This window comes from Melospiza melodia, chromosome 3 (assembly GCF_035770615.1).
Source record: "Melospiza melodia melodia isolate bMelMel2 chromosome 3, bMelMel2.pri, whole genome shotgun sequence".
Classification (NCBI taxonomy): Eukaryota; Metazoa; Chordata; class Aves; order Passeriformes; family Passerellidae; genus Melospiza; species Melospiza melodia.
Genome location: NC_086196.1, coordinates 105,051,409 through 105,077,652, shown reverse-complemented (window position 1 = coordinate 105,077,652; position 26,244 = coordinate 105,051,409). Strand labels below are relative to the sequence as shown.

Sequence of the window (26,244 nt, the reverse complement as noted above, 5' to 3'; positions counted from 1 at the left end):
TGGAGTTCAAAGGCACAGTAATGCCTTTTGAAGGGTGTGGCTAAAAAGGTACCAGGGCTTTCTAGGGGCATCTTAAAGACTCAAGCCAGTATTAGCCCTTTCTAGGGGGTGAATTTGGGCCAAAAAAGTTGTTGGTATTAACAGAGAATGTCCTAGGAAACAGAGGCATAGGAAATAGGAAGTCTGGGATGAGGTGGTTGCTCAGAATGTGTTTCTGACAAAGAGCAGCTCTGTTGGTCTAGCTGACACATGTGATGGTCAGATTTGTTCTCAACAGATGAAGAAACCCACTGGGTTTAACTGCATCAGCTCAAAGCCAGCCCTTCAGCTTAAACTGGCTCAGATTAAGGTGGGCTGGGCTCTTTAATGCAGTTTCTCTTCATGGATATCGAATGTTACAGGATCTTGCTCAGCAGAAATTCTTGACCTTCCAACCCACTGGTCAGGCTTATAAAGGAATCTCAGATACAGGTTTGTTTTATTCCCCCCCTTTGAAGGAGCATTTCCTTCACAGAGTCTTACAGCAAATTCCCACTTTCTTCTGAATCAGAATTCAAGTTTTCCGAGTTAAATACTGGTGCTTGCTGAAGCTTATGGAGATCCTGCAGGCCACATGAGAAAGGCTCTGTTTGTTTGCAGCTTCTACCTGGAATCCAAAATGACTGTGATGAAGCACACCTGAAATACCCCTCTTCTTTCATCATGTTGCTGTAGTCAAAAACATTTGGCACTCAGGGGAAGAATAATGTGTGAAGTAATTAAAAATATGTCAGACCATGTTTAGTAATATTTTTATTGAAATTGTATATTCCATCAGGAGCATCAGGCTTGTCTTTATATAACAAATTGTCATTTTAGATAAGTTTCTCTTAAAGCTTCATTTTAAGTAAAAATTAGGAGGAAAAGAAGTGATTCCTTTCAGGATGAGAAGTCAAAAGACTTCCTGTTGGCATGAAGGCATATTTCTGAGGAGATCTTTGGATTTCCCTGTCTGTTAGTGTGTTGCTTCCTTGAGAACTCTGAAACCTTAGGATTGGATTTCTTCAAAGTTCTTGAAAAAAACATAATTCTGCTCTGAATATCTACAGAATGTCTAAGCATCTTCCATTTGACTTCATTTGTTACCCAGAGGAGTCTGAGGACCCAGGCTGTACACATGGCTGGCACTTTTTTGGAGGATCTTTAATCCATTCACTGCCTTTCCTGACTGCAATCCTCAGAGCAGGGAGAAGAGCATCCTGCCGTGACTTCCTTGTTAAGCTGGATGTATTTCTGATTTTTTGTAATCAGTGCTTGATGGAGTCCCACAGCAATTCACAGCACAGTGAAACAGGGTGCTGACTGCCTAGGCTGGCAGGGAATTGAGTAATTTCCACATGATAGGTAGTAGCAACTCCAGGCCTGAGGCATTCCTGGTAGTAGATCATGTGAGCATGGAATCCAGTTACTCTGAGCCGTAGCAGGAATTTGAAGGCGGGGGTGTTTGTTTTGGGTTTTTTTATTGGTTTGATTTTGGGGTTTGTTTGTTGTTTGGGTTTGGTTTTTTTTTTGTTTCTTTTTTTTTTTTTGTGCACAATTATAACAAATCTCATGCTGAGCAGGTCTAAATAACTAACTTAGGTGGCTGCAAGAAATAGGGTGCTGCTGGAGACAGGCTTGGGTTAGAGCTTTCAGGAACTTGCATCTAAGCCATCCACAAATTACAGCACATCACTTGGTGCTGGTCTACCCTCTCCAATAAGAAATGCTTCATGTCTTTCAGTTTAGTTTCTGTTCTTCTGCTTGGACAAAATGGACATGAAATACCATTGAGGTTCACCTTAAGAATAGGTTGAATTTGAATATTAATATGTTCCAGGACCATGTCAGGAAAATGCTGTGGAAGGGCTGACACAGTTACTTAGCATGGCCCTGGAAGTAGAATTGGAGAGATCATCAGGCAGGAAACAATTCTTTTGCCAGATGAATTTTCAGGTGCTGCTCCATGGTTGGCATGGAGGGAGCATGCCTGGCATGGCTTTGTGCAGTGCCCACAGCAATACTGTTTATAATGCTCTTGTTTAAATACAGTTGTGTCGTAGGTCTGCTGCTACTGTCAGTGTCTCAGTGTACACCATTTTAAAAAAGAGAAAAAGGAAAAAATTGTACCACTTGGCCACTCAGACCCTGGAAAAATTACTGACTTCCCACATTCGTATTATTTATTTTGATCAGTTGTTTCAAAGAAATTTAGCACACTTCTTCCTAAAGGAACCAATTTTTTGCCAAATGTCTATAGTTCCTGGCCTGAAAACAAGCAGGTAGTTTTCTCCATAGCACTGTCCTTTCTGTGTTGGGCCTTTGGGCTTTCTGGCCTTTGAAAGGAGTCTGATCCTTGTAGCTGCTGAGGAAACCTGATACTGAGTCCTATTCAATGTGCTATATCTAGAGTTGCCATTTTTTCTTGGTATTCCATGAGTAGTCATAAATAGCAGTGCAAACACAGTGTCTTTGAAACAGTACTTTATTTTTGGAAAAATGAAATTATATAGTGTCAGTAGCTGTTTTAATTAGCTATATAAGCACTTACATGTTGTCAGATTTGGTACTGTTTCCTTTAAAATGAGGATTGAATCTAAAGGGAAGGGAATAACCTTCATTTAAAAAAAGGACTTTAACAGGAAACTGCATGTTTTGTGTCTTAAGGGTTATTTTGAAAGCTGCAACATCCACAGAAACAGGATAGCAGGCTTTGAAGTGAAAGCATATGCCAACCCAACAGTGGTGCGGTGTGAAATCCATCACGGCCAGACTGGAGGAATCTATGTGCATGAAAAAGGAAGAGGACAATTCATAGAGAACAAAATCTATGCAAACAATTTTGCAGGTGTTTGGATTACCTCAAACAGTGACCCAACAATAAGGTATTGTTTTCCTCATTATTATTTCAGTATGTAGAAGAAGAAGAGATTTGATAGAGATGGGATAAGTGCATGTTAATTTATTTAATTATGGGGAGCTGTAAATATTCCTGTATCTGTAGAAATTAAATTTCTGTCTGTGCTCAGTTTAATGCATTTTTAATTTGCGCGTGCACTCAGAGGTGGGTCTTTCTCAAAGCAACAGAACATAAATACTTTATTTTAAATCTGAGTGGGGTACAGTCCTGGCCACTACATACATATCTGGTATTGTACAATGTACAAGAATAACTTCATAATGTTGATTTATTTTTTTTTAGGGGGAATGCAATTTTTAATGGGAATCAAGGTGGTGTTTATATCTTTGGTGATGGAAGAGGCCTTATTGAAGGAAATGACATTTATGGTAAGCTGATTTGCTTGCTGCATATTGATTTCTGAGAAAAATGAATGTGTAAGTTGTATTAAATACCACTTTTGTTGGCAGGTAATGCATTAGCAGGAATACAGATCCGAACAAACAGCTGTCCCATCGTTCGACACAACAAGATTCATGATGGTCAGCATGGAGGAATTTATGTTGTAAGTGCAGCCTAGGACAGGCACAGACTTGTGTTCTGTTTTAGAAATGTAAAGGGGAAAGTACCCTATGTGAAATGTTTGTGCTTACAATGCTTGAGCTTCTTATGTTAGAAACCAGGTTCATGGTAAGCAACTGAAGCTGGTGCTGCTATTTAAAAGACTGTTTTTATAAGTGCCACTAAATTATTCTTATTACAGAGTAAAATATTTAAATGGAATAGATTACAGAATTTTATCGTTGCATGGTTGAAAGCTTTTTGAAAAGATTTAGTTTTTATAGTAATATGTCATCATTTAAAAAAAAAGTCTGTTCAGCTGTTTTGAAGTGTAATGTGTTTACCACTAAGCTCAGAGAAGATTTTTTTTTTACTGCCTTCAGGATGATAGAAATTGGAATTGCTGTATTGAAAAAGTGGGAAATAAAGCCCAATTCCCAATGTGTGCAAAGCTCTGCTAACTGAACTGAAAGAGCTGTCAGGTTCCCTTAAGCAATACCAGATTTTCAGAAATATGTGTCTGTCTTTCTGCCAGAGGTTACCTAAGGTCCAGCTAACGCTGCAAGTGTGCAGCTTCATCTCTTCATTGAGTAAATTTAACCAGAACAGCTTCTTGCCCTGACTGACAAAACTGTTGTTTGACCTCTGAGCCCAGACAGGTGGTGACCTTGAGAGCCATGCCAGCTTTTTGTCCATCTTGGGGACAGAGCTGGGTGTAGGTTTAAGAACCACAAGCCAGGGCTTTCATGTGAGTGCACAGCACTGGGGAGCCACCTCTCCTACCAACAGCCAGCAGACATTCACAAACACCATTGCAGAGCCTTGAAACAGAATGATTTACATGCAGGCTGTTCATGGCAAATATTCAAAAGCAAGATATGCTGTTTTGTTTTTTTTTTAATGTTGAAAAAGCTTACTCAAATGGAAAGGAATTATTTTGCTGCAGTAAAGAAACCAGGGGCGGGAGGGATGGGTACAGCAGCAAAAAGAGTATTGGTGTTTAGCAGGTTTTCTTAACTCTTAAACCATCTTGTATTTAGCATGAAAAAGGACAAGGTGTGATTGAGGAAAATGAAGTTTACAGCAATACATTGGCTGGAGTCTGGGTGACAACAGGGAGCACTCCAGTCTTGAGGAGAAACAGAATACACAGTGGGAAACAAGTGAGTTTTGCTCTGTGGTTACAAGGGGGCCATAGAAAAGGAAGTCCTGTGGTTTTATGCCTCATTAATTTGGAACTAATAATATAATTCTTGATGTGTTAGGTTGGAGTTTATTTTTATGACAATGGACATGGCGTGTTAGAAGACAATGACATCTATAATCACATGTACTCAGGGGTTCAGATAAGGTAACATTTATTCTGATTTTCTGCCAAAACAGACGTAGCTTGTTATGTGCTCTATTGTGTCTTTTTAGCTGTTCTTGTCATTTTGTTTATAAAAATAACTTTTTTGAAATCCAGTATGTCTGAATACCCTCTGCTTTAACCTACAAGAAAGTTACCAAAAATACAGCCTGGGTATTGACTGGAATGTGTGGCCCTTGAAGTCTGTAAAGATAAATGATATTTGCATGTTTGGAAAGAACTATATTTTACTAAGATTGTTAAGCAGTGAGATCCATGGGGCACTTCTTTAGAAGTATTTGAGATGTTTGGCCTTGGGATATAGTAAATGACTATAAATGACTTATTTTTGATGACTTTTAAATTACTTCTTTGTTTACATTTCACTCTAGAACTGGAAGCAACCCCAAAATCAGACGCAACAAGATCTGGGGTGGTCAGAATGGTGGTATTCTTGTCTATAATTCTGGTAGGTTTATTTTTCATGTTTATCCAGAATTGTTTGTGGTCTGTGGTGTTATATTATCTTCTCATTTATGATACTTTTTGATTTTAATTTTTTTTCCACTCTTCCTTCAATTTTAGGGCTTGGATTTATAGAAGACAATGAAATTTTTGATAATGCAATGGCTGGTGTATGGATTAAAACAGACAGTAATCCTACACTAAGGAGAAATAAAATCCATGATGGAAGAGACGGAGGCATCTGTATATTTAATGGGGGAAGAGGTAACTTTTTCCCTTACTGTTTTTCACTGAATGTTCTGGATAAGAGTTAAATTTCAGTTTAAGCAGTGTTCTTTTTAAAGTGCTCTTTAGAAACACAGCTCTTGTCTTCTGGAGTGATAAAATAGTTATAGTGAGCATACCCTAATGCTTTTTAGCCTTAATTACATTAGTAATACTGAAATCTGTGGGAGGCAGAGAGGTAATTAATCTCATCCAAGATAACTGTTAGATTGCTGCTTAAGGACAGTCCTTTTATCCCAATTGCTTTTCTAAACTTTGCCATTTGACTGAAACACAGTGTTGGATTCAAGTCACGTAGCCAAAATCATGCACCTGAGCAGTTTAGGTTCTGCAGAGTGTCCAGGATTCAGGGGAAAAAGACCCACAGATCTTTAAAGAATCTTTTGTACACTTGTAAATTCAGAAGTGGTCCCTGTCTGAAATCCCCTGACTGCTCTGTGTCCTGATACCAGCTTCTGATATTCTGTAGATAATCACTTGCTCTATGTGAGCTTTAATTTTAACCCAGCATTTTAAAGTAATCTTGTCCTGTAACAAAAAAATGCTTGGCTTTTGGCATCCTATTCATTTTAGAAGACAAGAAGAGAGAGGTGTTAGAAAAATTAAAGAAAAATTTGGAAAGCAGAAAGACTTGGTTTTCTGCAGTGGTGCCTATGATCGCAGATTCCATGCTGTGTACTGAAAAAATACACTTCCAAAATTATACACTGAGAACTATTTTAAACTGGTATCACTGATGTCAGTGCTACTGGTGCATATTCTCCAAATGAAAGCAGTTATTAACAGGATTGTGACACATAAGATCCTTTGAAAATATTTCACAGAAAGGGTACAGGTCAGGAAATGCTCCCAAGCTCAAATGTAACATCTGTTGGTCTGTCATAGGTCTTCTGGAAGAGAATGATATCTTCAGGAATGCTCAAGCTGGTGTTCTTATCAGCACCAACAGCCACCCTGTGCTAAGGAAAAACCGAATATTCGATGGTTTTGCTGCAGGTTTGTGCTGTTTAAATCAAATTTGGAAGCTTGGAGTGAGCTCTTCACAAAGCTTACACAGAGTTTCTTTACCCCATGGTATTTAGATGTTTTAAAAGAGACTGGGATATCCTTCAGTGTATTCTAAAAGTCATTTGAAAATTCATTTGAGAATTGTAGTCAAAGTATATTTACAGCATGTTGGGAAATGGCACATATTCTGTTTTGTCATTTTTTGTGAAATACTTTTCATTATTTTATTTTAGAAGCAATTGGTAAAGTTGTCTAGGATATATTCATAGTTGATGTGCTGGATGCTGGTATGAATATCTTATCACTGCTTTAAAACCTAGGAAACTGTGCAAATACACGTTTTAAAGAGATTTGAATTGCATCTCAAGTTCAACTTTCTCACTCCTCAAAGTTGAAAAATTGTAAAAAGTGAGCGTTTCTTTCTCCAAAAGAGATGAAGAATGTTTAACAGTGATTTTTTGCGATTTTACTGTTTAATCATCACAGTTTCATCCGTGTTGCATTCCATTCCATTTCAACTAAAATTGCATTCTTGAGTTTTCTCCCATCTTTCTTTCAGAAGAAGCAAGTTTTCTGAGAAGAGCCTCTAAAGGTGTTGTTTCAGTGTGGTGGGGGGGAAGGATAGGTTGCTGTCAAGAGCAGTCCTGGACAAATGACTTGGAAGACACGGGTTACTGATAAAAGCTGAGAATTAAAGAAATGAATTTTAGGTGCCCATCTTGAGAACTTTTTAAAAAAGATATTTTAAAAAGGGTAAGGTATGTGCACAAGAACTTTCAAATGTACATGAAGATGACAGCTCTAAGCGCCCAAAAATCATATCCCCTTTGAAAATGAACATGATCATAGTACCATTTTATTATCAGATAAAATAGTAGTGTGTTGTTCCTCCCAGAGACCATGCATGCCAGCTGTAGCTCTTTGAAAGGATTCAACAGCAGCATTTGAACCTCAGTTCTATAACAAATTACAGTGCAGTTTTGTAGCTATTTTCCTTTTTTCCCCTTGAGTTTATGATGGCTTAAAAAAAAACCAAGCAAGCTGTAGATGACAAGAGAAGTACAAATGCACAACCACCAGGGATTTAACTTTGCCACTCTTTTCTCTCCTTTGTTTCCCTGACCCACTCAAGGTATTGAAATAACAAATCATGCGACTGCAACATTAGAAGGCAATCAGATTTTCAACAACCGCTTTGGAGGTTTATTTCTAGCATCTGGTGTCAATGTCACGATGAAAGGTGAGCCCGAGTCCTCCTGGCTTGTGTTTGGTCACTTGTTTGGTGCTGCTGGCTCGTGGGTTTATGGTAGCCTTTGTGGCTCACAGCTGGTACCACCTAAAGCAAAGTCGTGACTAAGTTTCAGCTGAAGGTTGTGAGCCACATTAAGCTGTGTTAAGATTTTTAGACAGATGGGTTCAAAGGTAACTGAGAGTTTTGCTGTTATATTAAAGCTGTCATCAGCTCTTCTGTCCCAAAGTAATTTCTTGAACCAGTTCCTGATCTGTGGCCCATCTCAGACTCCAATTCTGATTTAGCACATACTCTGATTTAGACAATTCTGATTTAGACATATGTCTTTGTCATATATCCAAAAACAAGTGTCCAGTAAAGAAATATGCCTCCTTGCCTCTTAGGATCTAAAAGCATGAACATTGCCAATCCCAAAAATGTTTTTTCAGAAAATATGAACAGCTCACAAACATAAAATGACCTTGTATAATGGGGAAGTATGCATGAGACAGGATCCTCTGGGATGAGATGTGAACGATGGTTTGAATGCCAGACAGCTCAAGGAGGTTATTTAAGAAGAAAAGGGTTCAGTTTGCAGGAGTTTTATGTACTTGCTGTACATAAAGCTGTTAAACCCTTTCCTGTGGAAGATTTGTGCCTCTTAAAACACAGGCTCAGGCTCCCTGCTTCCCAATGACAGCACTCAGTGCTCTGATGCTGCTGGGAGTGGGCAAAACTTTGGGACTAGACAGAAGATCAGGTAGTTGAGTAACAGAGTGGATTATCAAATTTGCTGTGCCTTGGACACATCTTTGAAGTACTGGAGCTGGTCAGACTCAATTTCCACTTCCATTGTGTTGGAAAGTACTTTATTCCTAATTTTTCCTGGGGAATGAGCTGTCCTTTTCCTCTTTCTAAGGGATGTGTAAATGGCCTTATGGTAAATGAGAGGCTTTCAAACATTGGGTTTCAGGCTCCTTAGCAGCAAACTTAGACCTGCTAGGAAGGCTTGTGTGTCTCTAAGCATTTAACAGCCAAGTTCACAAGGAGTATTTAGGAGGAGGCTATCAGGTATTTTGTGCCATGTGTGCAAAGAATAACAGTGTTACTTGCTTCAGGAGTGCATGGCACTCTGGGCATGTGGACATTAAAGATTTTATATTCTTAAATGCCAGAGCTGAAATGCAGGTATAGAACTAATTGGTCCTAATGGGCCCTTGGCTTCAGTGCATCAAGGAAAAAAGTCATTGATCCTGATGTGATTAGTCTGGTTTTTCCCCCAACAGATAACAAAATAATGAACAATCAAGATGCCATAGAGAAAGCTGTCAGTAGAGGCCAGTGTTTATATAAGATCTCAAGCTACACCAGCTACCCAATGCATGACTTCTACAGGTAACAGGTTCCTTCTCCTCGCCTACAGAAAGGCTTTCCAGTGAACCCCCTTTCTCTTCCTGCAAGGCCCCTAGAACAGTTGCTGGGTGTGGGTGAACACACAAATGTGTGCTCTTCCTCAGCTGCAACAGAAGAGGATTTAAATAAGCTCCCATTTTCTGGAATTGACTTTGGGCTTGAGGAGAACAGATTGTTTCTGTGAACCTGAGCCCAGGGCATTGCACAGCATGACTCTCTGTGATAAAAGTAACAAAAAGTATGCTGTGAAATCCAAGTTTGTGTAAAATTCTCTAACTTCACAGTCCTGTGCCCCCTCTTTCCTTCAGTGCATTTCTGGCCCTCCAGCCTCCTGGAGCCCTTCCCTTGAGAGCTGGTCAGGTTTTGGTTCTTGCTTAACGTGCTGCTTTTCCCTCCAGGTGTCACACCTGCAACACCACAGACCGTAACGCCATCTGTGTGAACTGCATCAAGAAGTGCCATCAAGGACACGACGTAGAATTCATTAGACATGATAGGTACGTTCCCAGGCAGGGTGTGGGGCTGCTCCAGAGCAGGAGGGCATGGGCACTAAGAGCTGTCTCTCTGTGTTGTAGGTTTTTCTGTGACTGTGGTGCTGGAACACTGTCGAATCCCTGTACGCTCGCCGGAGAGCCTACACACGATACAGATACACTATATGACTCTGCTCCACCTATAGAATCTAATACATTGCAGCACAACTGAATTCCTTTTCAGAAAGAAAGTCCTGCCATTCTAATATCATAACTATTAAAACTTTTTTTTTGGAGGAAGTTACACTTGCCCATTTCTGCAGAAAGAGACTGTATTAAAGCGGATGTGTGAGGTGTTGACACTATGGAGCTCAACCTACCAAAAAAGAAAGTGGCAATATGTTGACTCAGGATAACAGAACTGGGCGTTTTAGCATTACTGTGTAAACAAAGACTTTGAAGGGACAGAAGTGAAGAAAAATAAGCTGCAATTTTGTACAGATACCAACTTCTGAGAGCTGGTGTTTTTACAAGTAGCATTGAAACGCAGTCCAATTTGCAGTAGTACTATTCTGTAGACAAGCAGCATTCTTTGTTGCTGCCTTTATGGACATGGGTACCAATCGCTTTTGTAACATGGTAAAAATGTGAGCTAGCACTTCTGCATTTCTTTTGATTTTTTAACATTTATTCAGATTGAGAAATATGATTTTAATGCTTTAATCTCATGTAGTTTGTTTCTAATTTCAAGCAAAAAATCTTATTGTACTTGAATGTGTCCTGTTTTGTTAGCACACCTAGACTTGCTGTAACTGTACTCATGTCCCAGTATGTACGTTCTTTCTATGAAAGAGAAAACACTAATCTTAAATTATATCCAGCAATTTTTCTGGTGTCCTCTGAAGTTAGAATAATCTCCTCCCCTGCCCCAGCAATAGTCTGTACTCAAACCACCCTAACAAAAGAAAGAAAAGCGAGTGTTTTAATGAGACTTCCTAGACTATAATGCACTATAAAACAAAGTACCCATGTAACTAAGTTTTGTGAAAGAAATTTTACTATGTTTTAAAGTACACAGTAGAAAGTCTCCTCAAAACAGTCTTGTACTTTTACTCTGTTCATAGTTTTTTTTGAACAGTCTGGACATTACTTACATAACCTGCTGGAAATCACAGCAATTTCCTGCTCTAATGAAGCTGAGACAAGTATATATACAGCCCTATACAGTTTCATAGCTTTTTTCCATTTATGTGTATTGGTGACAGTGGGTAATCAACAGCCTGAAAGTGTATGCATGTACCATAACATCTAGACTTAATATATTGTGGAGTACTCAATAACCATTATGTAGAGGGTAGGTATGAATTAAAGGGTTTAATTTCCTAGGAAAGACAATGGAAAAATGGTCATTTTTAAAAAATAAAGTTTATTAGATCATAATGTTGTCTGCTCCCACCTTCTTGAGAAACCCATGCGAGTTCCTAAAGCCGGTCGATCATCGCCGTGAGTTTCCGAACCGCGTTTGCGTCACGGGTTGCTCCATCCACCACCTGGCACAGGTACCTGGGGGAACAACCACCTTTACTGACGGGGACACTGAGGGCCAGAGCTTGAGATTGCCATCCCTGCAACAGCTTTAGGAGACATGGATGCTGGGCCTGGTATAAAGGCTGCCAGCACATCCCCCCCCACAGCACCTCTGTGTGCAAATTCAGACTGGCAGTGACCCAAGGCATAAAATACTGCTCAGCATCTCTGCCCTCCCATAGTACCTCCCTCCCTCCCTCCCTGTGAACATCTGATGTTCACAAAAGTAGTTGCTGTGACTGAGCAAAAGCCACTGCCCAAATAAAAAATTTAAAAATTTTAAAATGGCTTATAGGAACCCATTTTAACTTAGGTACAGAAACCCTGGGCTTTACCTAAATATTCTCAGTGAGATGGTTGCTTTTTCAAACTCTTTGGCTTTTCTGTGCCCCTTCTGAATGACTTCCTCTGGAATATCTGCAAGTCTTGCAGCGTTGAAGCCATAGCTCTTTGGGCAGGCTCCTTCAATGAACTTGTACAGGAACGTAATTGTTTCCTGGCTTGGATCCTCACTCTCATTTTCAACCATGCATGCCTGGGAAGAGCAAGCCACAAGTTAGAGTTTGCAAAACTGACCTGCAGCCTAAGAAAGGCATGGGACACCGTGTCCTGTTCCCAAACCAGCCATTTCTCAGGGCAGAAGAGCACAGAACAGCAGGAAAGCCCCAGCAGGGAGAAGCCCATGCTCCCAGGCATACATACCATGTGTCCCAGGCGCACGGCCCGGCTGTGGGCATGGTCCTCCACCAGGGAGTGGTAGTGAGTGGAGAAGAGCGTCCGGCAGCGGATCCTCTGCGCCAGCTCCTCCACCACCGCGCTGGCTATGGCCGTGCCGTCAAACGTGGCCGTGCCTCTGCCTGCGGACACAACGGGACACCCGTGGCACACTCGTAAAGTCAGCCCACAGCTCGCGTGCTGCTGGACAGACAGACACCCCCCAGTGTGTGTTTGACACCTGCGGCACACTCGTAAAGTCAGCCCACAGCTCGCGTGCTGCTGGACAGACAGACACCCCCCAGTGTGTGTTTGACACCTGCGGCACACTCGTAAAGTCAGCCCACAGCTCACATGCTGCTGGACAGACACACACCCCCCAGTGTGTGTTTGTTCCCCTCCCCACTGTGTGCAAGACAAACAGCAGTGAGGGGTGAGAGCCACCAGCAGCAGGGAAAGGTGAGCTGGGTGTTGGCCCCATAACAATCAGCCTCTTCTGCACTGCAGAAAAAAAGATGTTTCTGCTCTCCTGAGGTTTGCTGCAAGTAATTATGCCAAGCAAAAGCAGGAAACCACAGCTGGAAATAGGGTAATAATGACTGGGGGTGGGAGGTGGTGATGAGTTCCCAGGGCACCCAAGATGTGTTCATGTTAGAGAGGGTGACACACCATTTAAACACCAGCATCATTATGGTGAAACTGGCCCTGTGTACTTGGCTGCCTTTCAGACAGCCCAAAAACCTTGCAGCCAGTCTTTCATCCCACAGATTTAGCTTCCATCTATTACAAAACAGTCTAATTACCCAGCTCGTCCACGAGAACAAGGGAATGCTCTGTTGCATGCTGCAGAATGCTGGAAGTCTCACTCAATTCAACAAAGAAGGTACTTTCACCTTTAAAGGAAATGACCAAAAAAAAAAAGCCACAAAGTAAGTCAAAGATCGGAGAACCACAACTAAAACCTCATTTAATCTGTGCTAGAATCTTGGTTAAGCTAAAGTGAAACTCGGTAGCTAACTGATGAGGAACAAAAACATGACACTTTTTTTCCAGAGTGAAAACAGCAGGTTGCCATTTGCCAGAAAAAAACAAGTTTTGGTTCCTTTAGAGTACAGGAATAAGCACAATTACTTAAGTTTTCAGGCCAACACACCTGCTTACTTTTAATAGCACCAGTCAAAAGTAACAGCTGGACAAAAAGAGGGGCACAAATGCTACAATGGGGAGAATTTTTGTCCCTTTCTTGCTGTGAATACACAGGACAGGCTGAAGGTGTGTGTGGCTTTCCAGCGAAAAAAAGCCAAGCAGAAAATCAAAGACTGAGAGACTGGAATTACTGGTTTGGTTGTGATGTCAGGAGGGAACTATCTGGATAATAAAGGCTTTATTTGTACGTTCTCTCCTTGAATTAAGTATGACAAAAGGAATATTCTGCTGCTAAGGCTCAAGCATCTCATGGGAGTTTCAGCAACCCAGATAATACAAAGCCTGAAAGTTAGACCTGAAATTTGTTTTAGCAGATTATGAGCAGAAGTACACAATTATTCACACCCTTCCACGTGATAAACCCACACTTACAAAGTCAGGATTTACTCGTTCTTTGTGGAGATCATTACAAATAATTACAAGTAGCAGCAATTAATGCAATTTATTCCATTAAAGGCAAGCATTTCTTTCCTGTACTCATGCTGCATGAACACTGTTTTGCTCTAACATAAGTTTTCTAACATGAATTACTAAGCAGCATCCACCAATCCTGATGTTCTGCATTTATTTAAAGAAATTACCAGGATTTAATGGTTTCAACAATATTTAAGAATAACCATTTATTCTCTTCAGAAAATACAGCACTAAAATTTTATTATTGAAAAAATTAACTTAATAAAAGTCCTGCTGACATCCATTACAAAGTGACTGCTGTGGACCAACTTTTTCTGTGCTTTCCTGTCTACACAGTGTGCAAACAAATGCATCAAGAACAGATTTCACAGCTCGTTCTTTGCAGTGCTTACCCTCACAATTGAAATGTCAAATCAGAAGTATAGTCCTCAGTTAACTGAAAAAAAATTGAAAATGCCACATTTTGCTAGACCATCTCTCATGAAGGAAGGGCCCTTCTCATCTCTACCATAAACATTTAAGTATTCTTTCACACTTTTGATTCCTTCTTATACTGAAATTAAACAAAATGGAGACAAGCTGGGCAAAGAAAGCCTTAGTAACATTCTGTAGCTGAGAAGAAAAGCCTTGATTTGGGGAAGTGTCAATATTTTTTTTAATTAAGAACTTGGAATTACTCATTTCCAAATTCCTTCTGTGCAACAAGTTCAGTGGGCTTAACTCCTTTCATATTCACTGACCCACATTTTTCAGCAGAGAGATCACAGAAAACCTGTGCCCTCCTTAATGAGCACTGATACTACTCTTAGCACAACAATCATTTTATTTTTCTAGCCCAGTGGCACTTTGCCCATCACCACTGGCAGACTTTACCATTCCACTTTTGTCATCCTCCACTTGTGTCTTCCTCTCCATTAAAGGAGCAAAATACTCCAAGAACTGTCAACTACTGCTTCCAAGAAGGACATCTGCCTCTCGTGCTCATCAGAAGAAATCAGATTTCAAACATAATGATTGAAACAAGGGACTTTTATAGTCCTTGCAGGAAGGTACAAAAACAACTCTTGTGCAACAGCTGCCCCAACATCACTGTCCTATTTCAGAACACTTACAAAAGGTATCAGTGAGAGCAGAATATAATCAATTCTAAAAAGGATATTCCTCAGACTTGCATCCAGCTGGGAGTTAGGCTTTTAATATTAAAATCCATTAGGAAGTGATCCCGTGAGTCTGTCAAAAATCGAACGGACGCACACATGAAAAAATAAAGCCTAAATACAATCCTGTCTCCACTCTGAACAATAAATGAAGAGTGTACAGCTCTTCCTGCAAAACGCTGTTCCCTTTCCAGCTTGCCACTGGAAGCAGGAGCAGGAAGCTGGAGCCCCCAGTGCAGGCAGCTGTGTGTGAGGCACTCACCGGCCATGATCCTGTCGGAGGCGCCGAGGCGCGTGAACACGCGGTCGATGGGCGTGAGCCTGCAGGACTCCGCGGGCACGTAGCACCCCAGCTGGGCCATGACCACCAGGAGGCCAGCCTGCACAGCAAACAGGGACAGGCACGTTTGCAATGGTGTTTGCAGCTTCAGTTCCACACGCACAACGAGGGCACGAAGCTTTGTTTCCCCTAAAACAGGAACTGGAGTACGTAAAGCTTCCCGCTGCTTTAACAGCTCCAGGCTGCAGCAGCATCAGCTCTGGCAGGACTGAACTACTCTGAAAGCCTTCAAAACACAAATTATCACAGCAAGCAGTGCTTATAAAGCAACCTCCCTGCTGATCTCTAGTTTCAGCTTGTTCAACCTGCAGAAGCATCTTTCACCAGCTGATACCAAGTCCTGGGTAGGTCACTTGAAAAAGATAAACCGTACTCTATCACTTCTTCCCAACCAACTCTCCTAGGACAAATAAAACTTATCCCTCCCAAAGCAGAAAATCTCTCTGAACATGAGCACTTTCTGGGACCTCCTGTGACAGCCATGACAGCCAGGCCTTGCAATTCCCTCTCCCAAACCCCAGAGGAAGCCTGGGACACATGACAATCACCTGTCTCATGAGAGTAGATTTGCCACCCATGTTGGGGCCCGTTACCAGCACACAGGAGGCCTCACTGCTGCTGCCTTCATCCTTGATGCCTATCACGATGTCATTGGGAATAAAATCATCCCCAAAGAAAGTTTTTGTGATGCAAGGATGGCGGGAATTTCGAAGTTCCAGGAAGGGAGGAGCATTATCTGTAGGCAGCAGGATTACAGGTCGGCACAGAGGTCCATCACCACCTTGACTGTAGTGAGCAAGGGACATCAACACATCTAGAAAATGAAGAGAAATTCCAGTCAGTCACACTTTCAAATTTCTTCATACACAGGAATTAATTTACTCATTGAACAGCAATTTTGTACAAACACTTTTCTATTTTATTCCATTTTCCTCATAAGGGAAACACCCACGACGGACTCCAGAACAAGTAAAAGGTGGGAATATTTGCAGTGTCTTTCCTCATTCCTTCCAGATTTCTATAGATGTAATGATAAAAATGCTCCCCTATAGTTATTTTAGTTCAAAAGTCTTTAAAACCCACATCATTTCATTTCAAGAATTCATTAATAAAACAATAATTTATTGCACTGGTTTTTCATTTAGAACTAGGAGGAAATCAGCTTCTGTGACAGTGAATTACTTTGGGAAGAACCCTAATTCTGCTTGAAAGTTGCCAGTGGAAAACTGTATAAATATTAAAACTCTGTGTGTCCAGCAGGAAGCAGCAGCACAAGACCCCTCAGTTAGCTGAGCCCTGAGGTTCTAAAAGCTATCACCCACACAACGAGACTGTTCATGATTTTAGAGGCTTTATGTACACACATTACAGCTGAGCCTGGACACTGAATTCCTCCCTGCTGGGAACCAATTCAGCACTTGCCCTGAGCTGTGGTGTGGCTGATGTGACTGCTTCCCAGCTCTCCCAGCAAATCCATTCCCAGCCAACACTCCCTGCCTGCCTGCCCTCCCTTTTTCTGCTCTAGTGGCATTCAGAAACTGCTTTCATTTCTCCCTGGAACAAAGACATCCCAGAGTGCCTCATCCTAGCAGAAAATCCACAGGACAGAAGTATGCCAGTGCTGAGAAGGGAATACAGGAGATTGCTCTATCCCAGAAATAAGGAGGATTTGGGGAAGCCTTCTTAGTAGACTACCTTCTTCAAGGCTCAACACTGAGTACTTATATTTTTTAAAGGATGGCCAGAAATCATCCTGCTCAGATAAAAAAAAACTTACCAGCAGGTTAGATTTTTATAGCTCCATTTAATAAGCTACTAATCCACACACAAGGCTCTGGAAGCAGTGAGGCCCACCAGGCTACACTGAACTGGGAGAAACACTTGGCTGCACATCTTCAACCACACAACAGGAATGAAACAGGGAATCACTGTAAATTATCAAAGCCTTTACCACAATCAGGAGCTTACAAACAAGTCAAGAGCTGGCAACGAGCTTCCCTAGATCACATTTCACCAGCACAGGGGTAGTTTTACCGTGTCAGAAGGAGGCAAAGCTTACCCAGCACAGCAATGCACTCCACAGCTGTCTGCCAGTCCTTGCTGTTCTTGTCGAAGTTGTAGAAGAGGCGCCTCATGCAGTCCTTGAGGGCGGCGTCGCGGCGCTCCTCGGCGTTCACCATGGCAGCCAGCATCCTCTCGATCTCCTTGGTCCAGTAGCGCTTGTAGCCCTTCCTGCTGGACCTCAGCTCGTACTCCTCGGGCAGGCTTCGGGAGATGACACTTTCTGGGATCTCCATCTGGTAGCGGTTCTTGCCCGTCCCCCAGTACTGCACGGATTTGGACCCAAGCAGCTTGCGCTGCTTGTCCAGGTACTTGCGCAGGTCCTCCTCGAGAGCTCTGATATCCTCCAGCGCTCCGTCGTAATCGGGGTCAAAGCCCAGCTTGGGGGTGATCACTCCTGTCTTCCGAGCCTGGTTGTGATCAAAGGCCGTGTCCCACCTGGTGAGCTCCGCGCTCAGGTCTGGGAAGCGGCCATCGGGATTTTGGGCTTTGCGGGTGACCAGCTGCCTCAGGACTCTGGATTTGAAGTCACTGGCGAACTCCTCCATGAACTCGACAATTTCATTCATTATTTTGAATCCCTCCAGGGTAGACAGAAAGTCAGCGATTTTTTTCTTGCTGTACTTGAGTTCTTCATAGAAGATGGCCCTGCTGTCAGGATGGTTCTGACTTTTGAGTGGTGACCCAATGCTGTGAATTTTGCTGAGCAGTCTCTCAAGGTCAGGCAGTTTCTTGAGGTACTCAGTGACTTCAGACATTTTATCTGGCACCGCCAGGAGGTCCTCGACAGCGTCCAAACGATCATTGATGGATTTAGGATTACAGAGAGGAGCGCAGAGCCACTGTTTCAGGAGTCGCTTCCCGAATGGTGTACAGCAAGAATCAATCCTTTCCAACAAGGTACCTTCAGTGCTTCCATTGGTTCCATTCTGCAGGACTTCCAAGTTCATCAGGGTGACTCCATCCAGCACCATCCGCTGGCCAGTTCTGCCAAACAAACTACTTGAACTCGTGGTTTTTGCAGTAGCAATATCCACAGGGACATATTCCTCAAAGTTTGCCTGTGATAACAGCTCCTGATCAATCAGACATTTTTTGAGATAGAAGACACATCCCCCAAGAGCTGACAAAGCTAACTCACTGTTTTCACCAGGAGTTAATCCCAGGGAGTCACTCTCTGAAGTCAGAGATTTGATTACAGAGGGCAGAGAACATCCATTTTCAGAATTCTGCTTCTCCTTGAAATATCCTTCCTCAAGAAGGACTTTTAGTGTTTTAGACGCATTCCAGAACTGGGAACCCGAGGTCAGCCCTTCCTGAATGCAAGAAACCAGCGAGCCCTTCAGTATCTTCTGTGTGTCCACAGACAGGTTGCCCTTCTCAAACAGCACCTGCACAGGGGTGTAGTGAGCTACCAAAGTCCTGAACCTGGAGCAGTGGCGGTCGTCAGGGAACTGCCCGACGTGGAACTTCCCCATGGAGGTGTCGACGAAGCAGACGCCGTAGAGGCGCGTCCCGGCCGCGTCCTCGTCCTCCTTCACGCTCAGCAGGAACCGGCTGTGGTTCTCGGAGGGGTCGCAGTCCATGACGCTGTAGGTCTGCGTTCCCTTGGTGATGATCCTGCAGATCTCCCGCCGCACCACCTTGTCAGACCTGCCGGAGTGGCCCGCGGCCCTGCAGCGCGCCTCCATCATCTCGGGCGTTTCCGTCTGCTCCACGCGCGCCACCTTGTAGCCCTTCTGCACCAGGACGTCGGAGAAGCGGCCGAACGCGGTCTCTGGAAAGCCCGAGTGGGCCCAGGTGCCCTTCATGAAGATGAGGCCCAGCTCGTTGACGCCGGTGACCGCGTCCATGTGGTACAGCTCGTAGAACTTCCCCACCTTGTAGCAAATCACGGCGTCGAAGTTCTGGCTCTTGAGCTGCCACCACCTCCGCACGCCCGGCGTGCACTTGTTGAGGTAATCCTCGGGCACGTGCAGAGTGCAGGGGTCGTAGTCAGGGTCACCCTGACGCCGCCTGTGCGCATCCCTCCTCTTCCCCTCCTGCAGCCACTCCAGCTTCTCGTGCTCCCACGCCGAGAAGCCGCCAGCGCCGCCGCTGCAAGCATTTGCTTGAGATTCAAAACTTTCAGGTGCTGCAAAGGATGTCAGCTTAGACTTGGCATCCGAAGAGACTGCTGCTGCTCTTTTGGGTGTTTCAGAACAGTCATTTCCCAGGCTACTCCTTTTAGCAGGCTTTTTCGCCTCTCTTCTCTTGCGTTTAGAAGGGACTTTTACAGGGCTCTCTGCAACACTCTCTGCCTCTGTCTCTGTGTCAGAAGACTCATTTTCATCCACCCCACTACTGGCTTCCTCACTGCTGGCTGCTTCTTTCCCATCAGGCTTGAACTCCACATCAGAGCCATCGTGGTCACTGTCAGAATCCAACACTCTCCTTCTCTTGGCTTTCACAGCTCTTTCCCTGCCCATCACCCGCTTACTGCTTTTCACATCCTCCTCACTATTGCAGTCTTCACTGTTGCCTGATGCATTTTCACTCATCTCCTGGAAAAATAAATTACTTTGTCTGCAGATAATTCTGGCTACAAATACTGCTGCATAAAGAAGTGCAAAAATGTGCAGTAATGCAGTACCTATGATGCTTCAAGCAAGAGACAGCAGAGCCACAGCCAATTCCAAGTACCTTAACAGAACCCAGGTTTTTTCTGGACAACTAACTTCTACTGGCCAGTGGCATAATCACTCCTATTTCTATTCTTTAAAGACTCATTCATTACTGTGCATATGTGATGCTGATGAACAAAGCATTTAAACTGCACAGAAAAAGAATATGGCACATGTAGGAGAAAGGAAAGATAAATAAAAGATAAAATAACTGTTATTTGCCTTTTCAGCCTCAAACTTTAATAGAAAACCAGCAGTGGAGGGACTGCAGTGAGTACAGTGCCACTGCTCACAACACAATGCCTGGAGTGGCACCTGTCCCTTGGGGCACTGTCACACTGGAGACTGAGTATATGAGCTAAGGGAAGCCACCATTCCACTGACAGTGTCCTCATACCATTCCTCTCCAAAGAAATCTATTCCAAGGCATATGGTGCTTCTGAAATAATAGCTGAATCAACACAACATGAATACAACACAATAAAACATCACTTTTTAGTTACTCCATCAAGACTGCTGTTAGCAGTGCAAGAACTGGTATTTTAGTGCTACTCCACAAGATGAGGGTGGGCAGCAAAAATGCAATTTGATGCCTTAGATGAAGAGTCAATAAGCTATAAATTTATATATTAAGATACACTTAAACTCCAGATCAAACTTAGGGCAACTTGGACTATGAATAGCAGACAGAGAAGATAAAATGATGCCTCAGAAAAAAGCACTTCTGGGTGAAAAAGTAGGTTGCCAGGGAGTGATGAGTGGAGAGAGTCAGAGAAGTTGAGTAGATTCTGAGGTCAGTCCTTACCATACAGAACACCAAAGAGACTTGTCTTTCCAACTAGAAAAGATGAGAGACCAGCATATGACCTGACAACACAGAAGCAGTACAAAAAAAAAAACAAAAACAAATGGATACATATGTGTGCAAGATTAACGAGGAGATAAGCTGTGATTACTGTACCAGAGAACTGCAGGATATTCCATGCTCAGCTCCAAGTCACAGCTTCTAAGTTCTAGCAATATTTCTGCAAGTGACAGCAATTAAGAAACATTTTACCTCCACTTCTTCCTCTTCCTCCTCTGTGTCTGAAGGCTCATTGCATACTGCCAGTTCAAGCCTCTTGGTTTTATCTTTGCTCATGGCATCATCTGCCAGCACCATGGCTCTCTTAATTTCAGGCTTTGTGCTGTAAAACATACCTCCCTTCATCGTCTCTTTGTCTGATGAACCTGTAAAAAACAGATTTGTTAAGAACAAATGCTAAATGCTAGACTTGACAGTGATCACAGTTCACTTTTAAATGCATTTAGACAACTAGCATTCATATTCAGATAACTAAATTCCTGTTTTTTAGCTGCTACCACTCATTCCCACCACATCTTAAATACAGCAATCTATCACTCCTTCATTCTGCTGAACCACCTCTGGGGAAAGTACACACGTTCACAAAGGAAATGCCTACCTCCATGAACACCTGAAGAATTGCTTCTATTTCTGTAACTCATTAGCACATGTGAGCACTCCTGGGCTGAGCTCTGACTCACTCCCACTGTAGTTAGTACTGAGTTTAACACTGGCAGAGCAGCAGACAGGCCTGACTAAGACCACAGGGCTGTTTTGGCAGTGACCAGGTAAGCTCAGCCAGAGTTATCTTCACTTTCTAGGCACAAGCCACCTGTGGCACAGCCCTGAGAGCTCTGCTGGCCTGCAAAGTGCTGCTGTGAGTGCAGCCAGGCACCCAGCCCAGCCCAGCAGCCAGATTAGCTGATGGCCAATCACACTGGGCACCCAGGCTGCCACTGCAGGGCAGGGAACAAAGCCTGCTATTAATAACTGCTGCATTCCCTCCTCCTCCTCCTGCACAGCCCCTCCTGCCACCACCTGCACACACACTAACCCAGAGCCAACCATCCACAGACTGATTTCAGGCCCTTTTCCCCACTCTTGTGAACCCCTCCATCCACCACTGCTGACTGCAGCTTCAGCTCTAACCCAGTGGCACACAAAGGCAGCAGACTTGGAAACACCCCAGAAACAACTCAAACAAAATTCTGGCTCACAATCAACCCCCAGTTTGCAGTAGCAAAGCAGGGAGTTACAAGTAGCTGCTTCCACAGCACAAAGGCAACACATTAACAATCCAGATCCCCCTTTTGGATTTCCAAATGCAATGAGGCAGTCTAAAAATATTTTGCATCAATATTAAATGTGACTGAACGACGTCAGAAGAAAAATCTTCTCATATCATTGAGCTGCACACTCAAGGGTGCACCACCTGCATATTCACTGAACCAACTGTTGTGCACCTCCACTTCTTCCTGCCCACCTGTTACAGGTCTGGCCCTGTGCTCTCTGCACTTACTCAGCTACAAAAAATAATACAACCCAAGAAACTTACCCATTTTCTTACCCAAAGACTCTAACACTTTTCTTTTGTATATAAAAATGCTTTTTGTTTGAATTTAAAGCAAGTAGGTATTTTAAATCTTTTTAATCTGTTCTGCATTCAACACTTTTTCTGTGATAGAACTATGTACCTGTGCTTAAACTTTGTTTTGTCAATTTGTTTTGGCAAACAGATTAATTTCCCTTACCTGCATTTGCTTCTAAGTACAGCTACAAGCTCTCAGAATATTTTGATTGTTTTCAAATACTTTGGGGAAGGACACATATACCCATGGACCAATTTATTTGCAATAAATTATGCTAACACTCATGGCAATAACATTACCATTTTAATTTAAAACTGTGGCTGAAGTGCAGCACACTGAAGTACAAAGGAGACAAAGATGTGGCTACATGATCATGAAATGGAACTCTGACTGTATAAATGAAGAAACTATTTAAATTTAGTGAGTTTTTTTTCAGTGACACAAGCAAATCCTACAGGGCATCAGAAATACTGTACTACATATGAAGTATTCGACTAATAAGACAGTTTACAGCCAATTATTTTATTTTCAGCAACAGTAAAATTATGAAAAAAGGGGAAAACAGATTATGTTTACTAAAATGGTGAGATTTATTACGCAAAATGTTAACTCATTATTACATTTGATTTTCACTAGTTAGCCATGCCATTTCTTCAGTATCACAAACACCAACTCTGATCTGTAACTACCAGCACTGCCCTCACCAACACTCAGTTCTGAAGTTATATATTTTATTTACAAAACTGCTGCACTGCTGAGAACAAACACTGCAGCAGAATTAATTTTATTTACCCAACATCCTGGGCCTAGCCTTTTAATTCTGGACATACTACAGTTCCTAAAAAGCTGCTTAAAAACTGGGTTTGACACTCCTAGAATTTGAAGGATTTCAGGGCTAAAAGTGGAAATACTGGTTTTACCTTTACATCATTTTTATACTGAAATAAAGGAAATATCTCCAAACATCAGTAAGCTTTAAGTTTGCTTAATTAGTTGTTCTAATATAATAAAGGAAAGGGCTTAGTGTTTTATGCTTCAAGAACTGTATAAACACAAATGTATCTGCAACCCTCAAAAACTTGTCGCTTACAAAGCACAAAACATGTTCAATTCTACTCTTGGTTTTGCTGCTCTTCTCTATGGAGAATAATATATCCTATATTCCAAGCCTGTAATTCCAAAACAAGTGGCATGTTTCCATTTCAAACAGTTTTGCTCCTATCTCTTACCTTTATATGGCTTCAGGTATTTAACACTGATCCAGCCCCTCGTAGGGCTGTCATCAAAGAACTGCACGTGGACACGAGTGGATTTTCCTTTTCCTCTGACTATTGTCCTTTCCGTGGGGTGGTTGTAAATGAGACATGGCCACCAGGGATAGCCTTCCATCTTGGCCCACACCATGTCCCCAGGAGAATATTCACAGGAGACACTGCAGAGACAACAAATGCGTCATTTAAGGAACACAGACATCTGGAACAGCTCTCTTCACAAATGTCACTGCGCACTGCTGCTGAGCATTTTGCTCTCCAACCTGGATTACACAGTTCTTCCATACCACCACCAACGCTTATCCTAAACTTTGATTTGCTCCTCCAAGTTCTGCAGGATTCCCACAGAGACAGAGCTTTATCACAGAATTATTTGGGCTCAAAGGGACCCTAAAGACCACCTGGTCCCAGCCCCCTGCCATGCACAGGGACACCTCCCACTATCCCAGGTTACTCAGAGCCCCCATCCAGCCTGGCCTTGAGCACTCCAGGGGTGGAGCGCCCACATCCAACCTGTGGCAGTGCCTCACCAGTCTCACAGTGAAGAATTTCTTCCTGAAATCTAATTAGACCTACTCTCTTTCAGTTGAAGCCATCCCCTCTCGCCCTGTCACTACATGCCCTTTTCCTGTAGAAACTAATTTTCAACCTGGCACCTAAAGAAAAGAGTAAGACTTAAAAACCCCTCAGGCTACAAAAAAAGTGAATAAATAAAAAAACTCTACCTGCACTGCAAAGCACCTGGTGCAGCTTTTATTTGCTCTCTCCTCCTTCCCACAGATTTCACTGCCACACTTTCACAGATGATGGCTGGGACACTCCTGCAGGCTGTGACCCAGCCACCAGTGACACTCAGCGTGCTGACACGGGGGACACTTGCCATCGCGGTGCTCAGCACAAGAGAGACATGGAGCTCCTGGAGCGGCTCCAGCAGAGGGCAACAATGATGATTATGGGGAAGGAGCATCTCTCTTAAGAGGAAAGGCTGAGGGAGCTGGGCATGTTCAGCCCTGAGGAGAGATGACTGAGGGGGACTTCATCAATATATATAAACGCCTAAATGAGGGGGTGCCAAGAAGATGGAGCCAGGCTTTCCTTGGTAATACCAAGCATAAGGACACGAGACAAAGGGCACAAAGTTCCACCGGACCACAAGGAAAAACTTATTGACTGTGTGTGTGTGACTGTGCGCTGGAACTGATTGGGCGGAGAGGCGGAGCCGCCCTCCCTGGAGGTACTAAAAACTGAACACAGCCCTGTGCCATGTGCTCTGGGATGTCCCTATTCGAGCGGGATGTCCCTATTCGAGCGGGTTAACCCTGCTCGAGCAGCGAGGTTGGGCCAGATGCCCCACTGTGCTCCCCTCCAGCCTGACCCACTGTGCCCCTCTGTGACACAGCACGGAAAGCAAATCTAAACACGCGTGCAGCACTACATCCAAGCAGCACAGCCCGTGCCCGCAGGTGTCCCGTTGTCCCACCGGGAGCCCAGGCCGCAGCGGGCCCGGCCGGGCAGCGCATCCAGGGAATGGCGGGCACTGCCGGCCACGGGGCGACAGCGACACACGGACACCCCGCGGGTCCCGCTCCCACCACCGGCCGCCGCAGCTCCGTCCCGCCTCCCCTTCCCGCTCTCCCCTCCCGCGTCCCCGCCGGTACCTGGGGGCCTTGTTGGCCTTGGCGGCCGCGCCGCCCCCCGCGCCCTTCTCGCCGTTCTCGCCGCGCCGCGCCGCCGCTCGGCCCGCCCCGCCCGGGGGGCTGCCTTTGGCCTGCAGGCCATTCCGCTCCCCCGAGGCGCTACGGGGCTCGGTGGCGGCCGGCGGGGCCTTGGAGAAGAAGCGGAGCAGGGTGCTCTGCCGAGACATGGCCGCGGCGGGAAGCGCGGGCCGCCCTGCGCGCCAAACCCGCGCGCCCGGCCCCGCCCCGGCCCCGCCCCGCCCGCGGCTTTGGCGGGAAACGCTGAGGGAGGGCCGGGCCCGCGCGTCCCTGTTGGCCCCAATTGGTGCAAAACGCGGAATATCTCGAAATTTCTGTGAGACAGGACGTGGGGTGATGTCTGATCTTCGTGTGCTTCCAACCCTAGACAACAGGAAAGGGGATTTAACCCCTGAAATAGCGGCTGACGAGCAATCCCCGAGTGACGTCCCAAATTACTTGTGGGTAGGGCTACCTGGTAAAGGTTTAGGGCTCGAGGTGAACTCCCACCTCGTGGGAGGTTAACAAAGCCTGGGGAGAAGGATGTGCAGAAGGATGTGCAGCTGAGAGTGGACGCAGAGAATGCAGAATTTATGGGCCACAAGGACATTTGGCAGGATCCCAAAGATAAGGAAGAAACTAATAAAGACAGCTCAGCAACTGTGCTGAACTAGCTCCAGTTGGGTAAAATGTAATTCTGGCAGGGGGAGGTGGTGACCACCACTCCAAACCCACTGACCCAAAAGAAGGGAGAGACTGAGTATGGGACTAATTAACAGGAGAAACAAGAGAATCATTAATAAGCAGAAGACAGAATACTAATTAATAACTATGTAACTTTTAGCCAGTGAACATTAATGTCTTTGTTTACTAAAATGTATAAATATTTAAAGGTTTTGGTAGTTGTCATGCTGGCATTGAGGCTTTGCCCCCCAGCGCCCTTTTCTGTGCAGAACTGTGAATAAATCAAATATCTCAGCTCTGTGTGTGGATTGGCCTCTGG

General features: G+C 43.9%; 2 protein-coding genes across 3 annotated transcripts in view; one reads left to right on the top strand and one right to left on the bottom strand.

The window, feature by feature from the left end:
- Nucleotides 1-11,141, top strand: part of FBXO11 (F-box protein 11) — a 70,259-nt gene extending 59,118 nt beyond the window's left edge. For both annotated transcript variants that reach the window (XM_063152463.1, XM_063152462.1), the window contains exons 12-23: nt 2,686-2,903; nt 3,221-3,306; nt 3,388-3,482; nt 4,519-4,641; nt 4,744-4,829; nt 5,219-5,295; nt 5,412-5,555; nt 6,462-6,572; nt 7,717-7,824; nt 9,102-9,210; nt 9,627-9,725; nt 9,804-11,141. In XM_063152463.1, the coding sequence (XP_063008533.1) occupies nt 2,686-2,903; nt 3,221-3,306; nt 3,388-3,482; nt 4,519-4,641; nt 4,744-4,829; nt 5,219-5,295; nt 5,412-5,555; nt 6,462-6,572; nt 7,717-7,824; nt 9,102-9,210; nt 9,627-9,725; nt 9,804-9,933 (1,386 nt within the window). In that variant the 3' untranslated portion in view covers nt 9,934-11,141. The remainder of the gene's footprint in view (nt 1-2,685; nt 2,904-3,220; nt 3,307-3,387; nt 3,483-4,518; nt 4,642-4,743; nt 4,830-5,218; nt 5,296-5,411; nt 5,556-6,461; nt 6,573-7,716; nt 7,825-9,101; nt 9,211-9,626; nt 9,726-9,803) is intronic.
- On the bottom strand, nt 11,108-25,303 carry MSH6 (mutS homolog 6). Its single transcript, XM_063152461.1, has 10 exons — nt 25,206-25,303; nt 23,506-23,708; nt 20,901-21,073; nt 17,179-19,723; nt 15,668-15,933; nt 15,042-15,159; nt 12,806-12,895; nt 11,991-12,145; nt 11,624-11,823; nt 11,108-11,264 (listed from the first exon to the last, which is right to left on the bottom strand). The coding sequence occupies exons 2-10, from the start codon at nt 23,678-23,680 to the stop codon at nt 11,183-11,185; spliced, it is 3,804 nt and encodes a 1,267-aa protein (XP_063008531.1). The 5' UTR covers nt 23,681-23,708; nt 25,206-25,303; the 3' UTR covers nt 11,108-11,182.
- Between the last annotated feature and the right edge of the window lie 941 nt (nt 25,304-26,244).

Excerpts from the sequence above, each read along its gene's own strand:
- MSH6 (XM_063152461.1), bottom strand. The coding sequence starts at position 23,680 with ATGGTGTGGGCCAAGATGGAAGGCTATCCCTGGTGGCCATGTCTCATT. Across the intron at positions 21,074-23,505 it reads ATACCTGAAGCCATATAAAG|GTTCATCAGACAAAGAGACG; the intron begins GTAAGAGATAGG and ends TGTTTTTTACAG. Across the intron at positions 19,724-20,900 it reads AGGAAGAGGAAGAAGTGGAG|GAGATGAGTGAAAATGCATC; the intron begins GTAAAATGTTTC and ends TTATTTTTCCAG.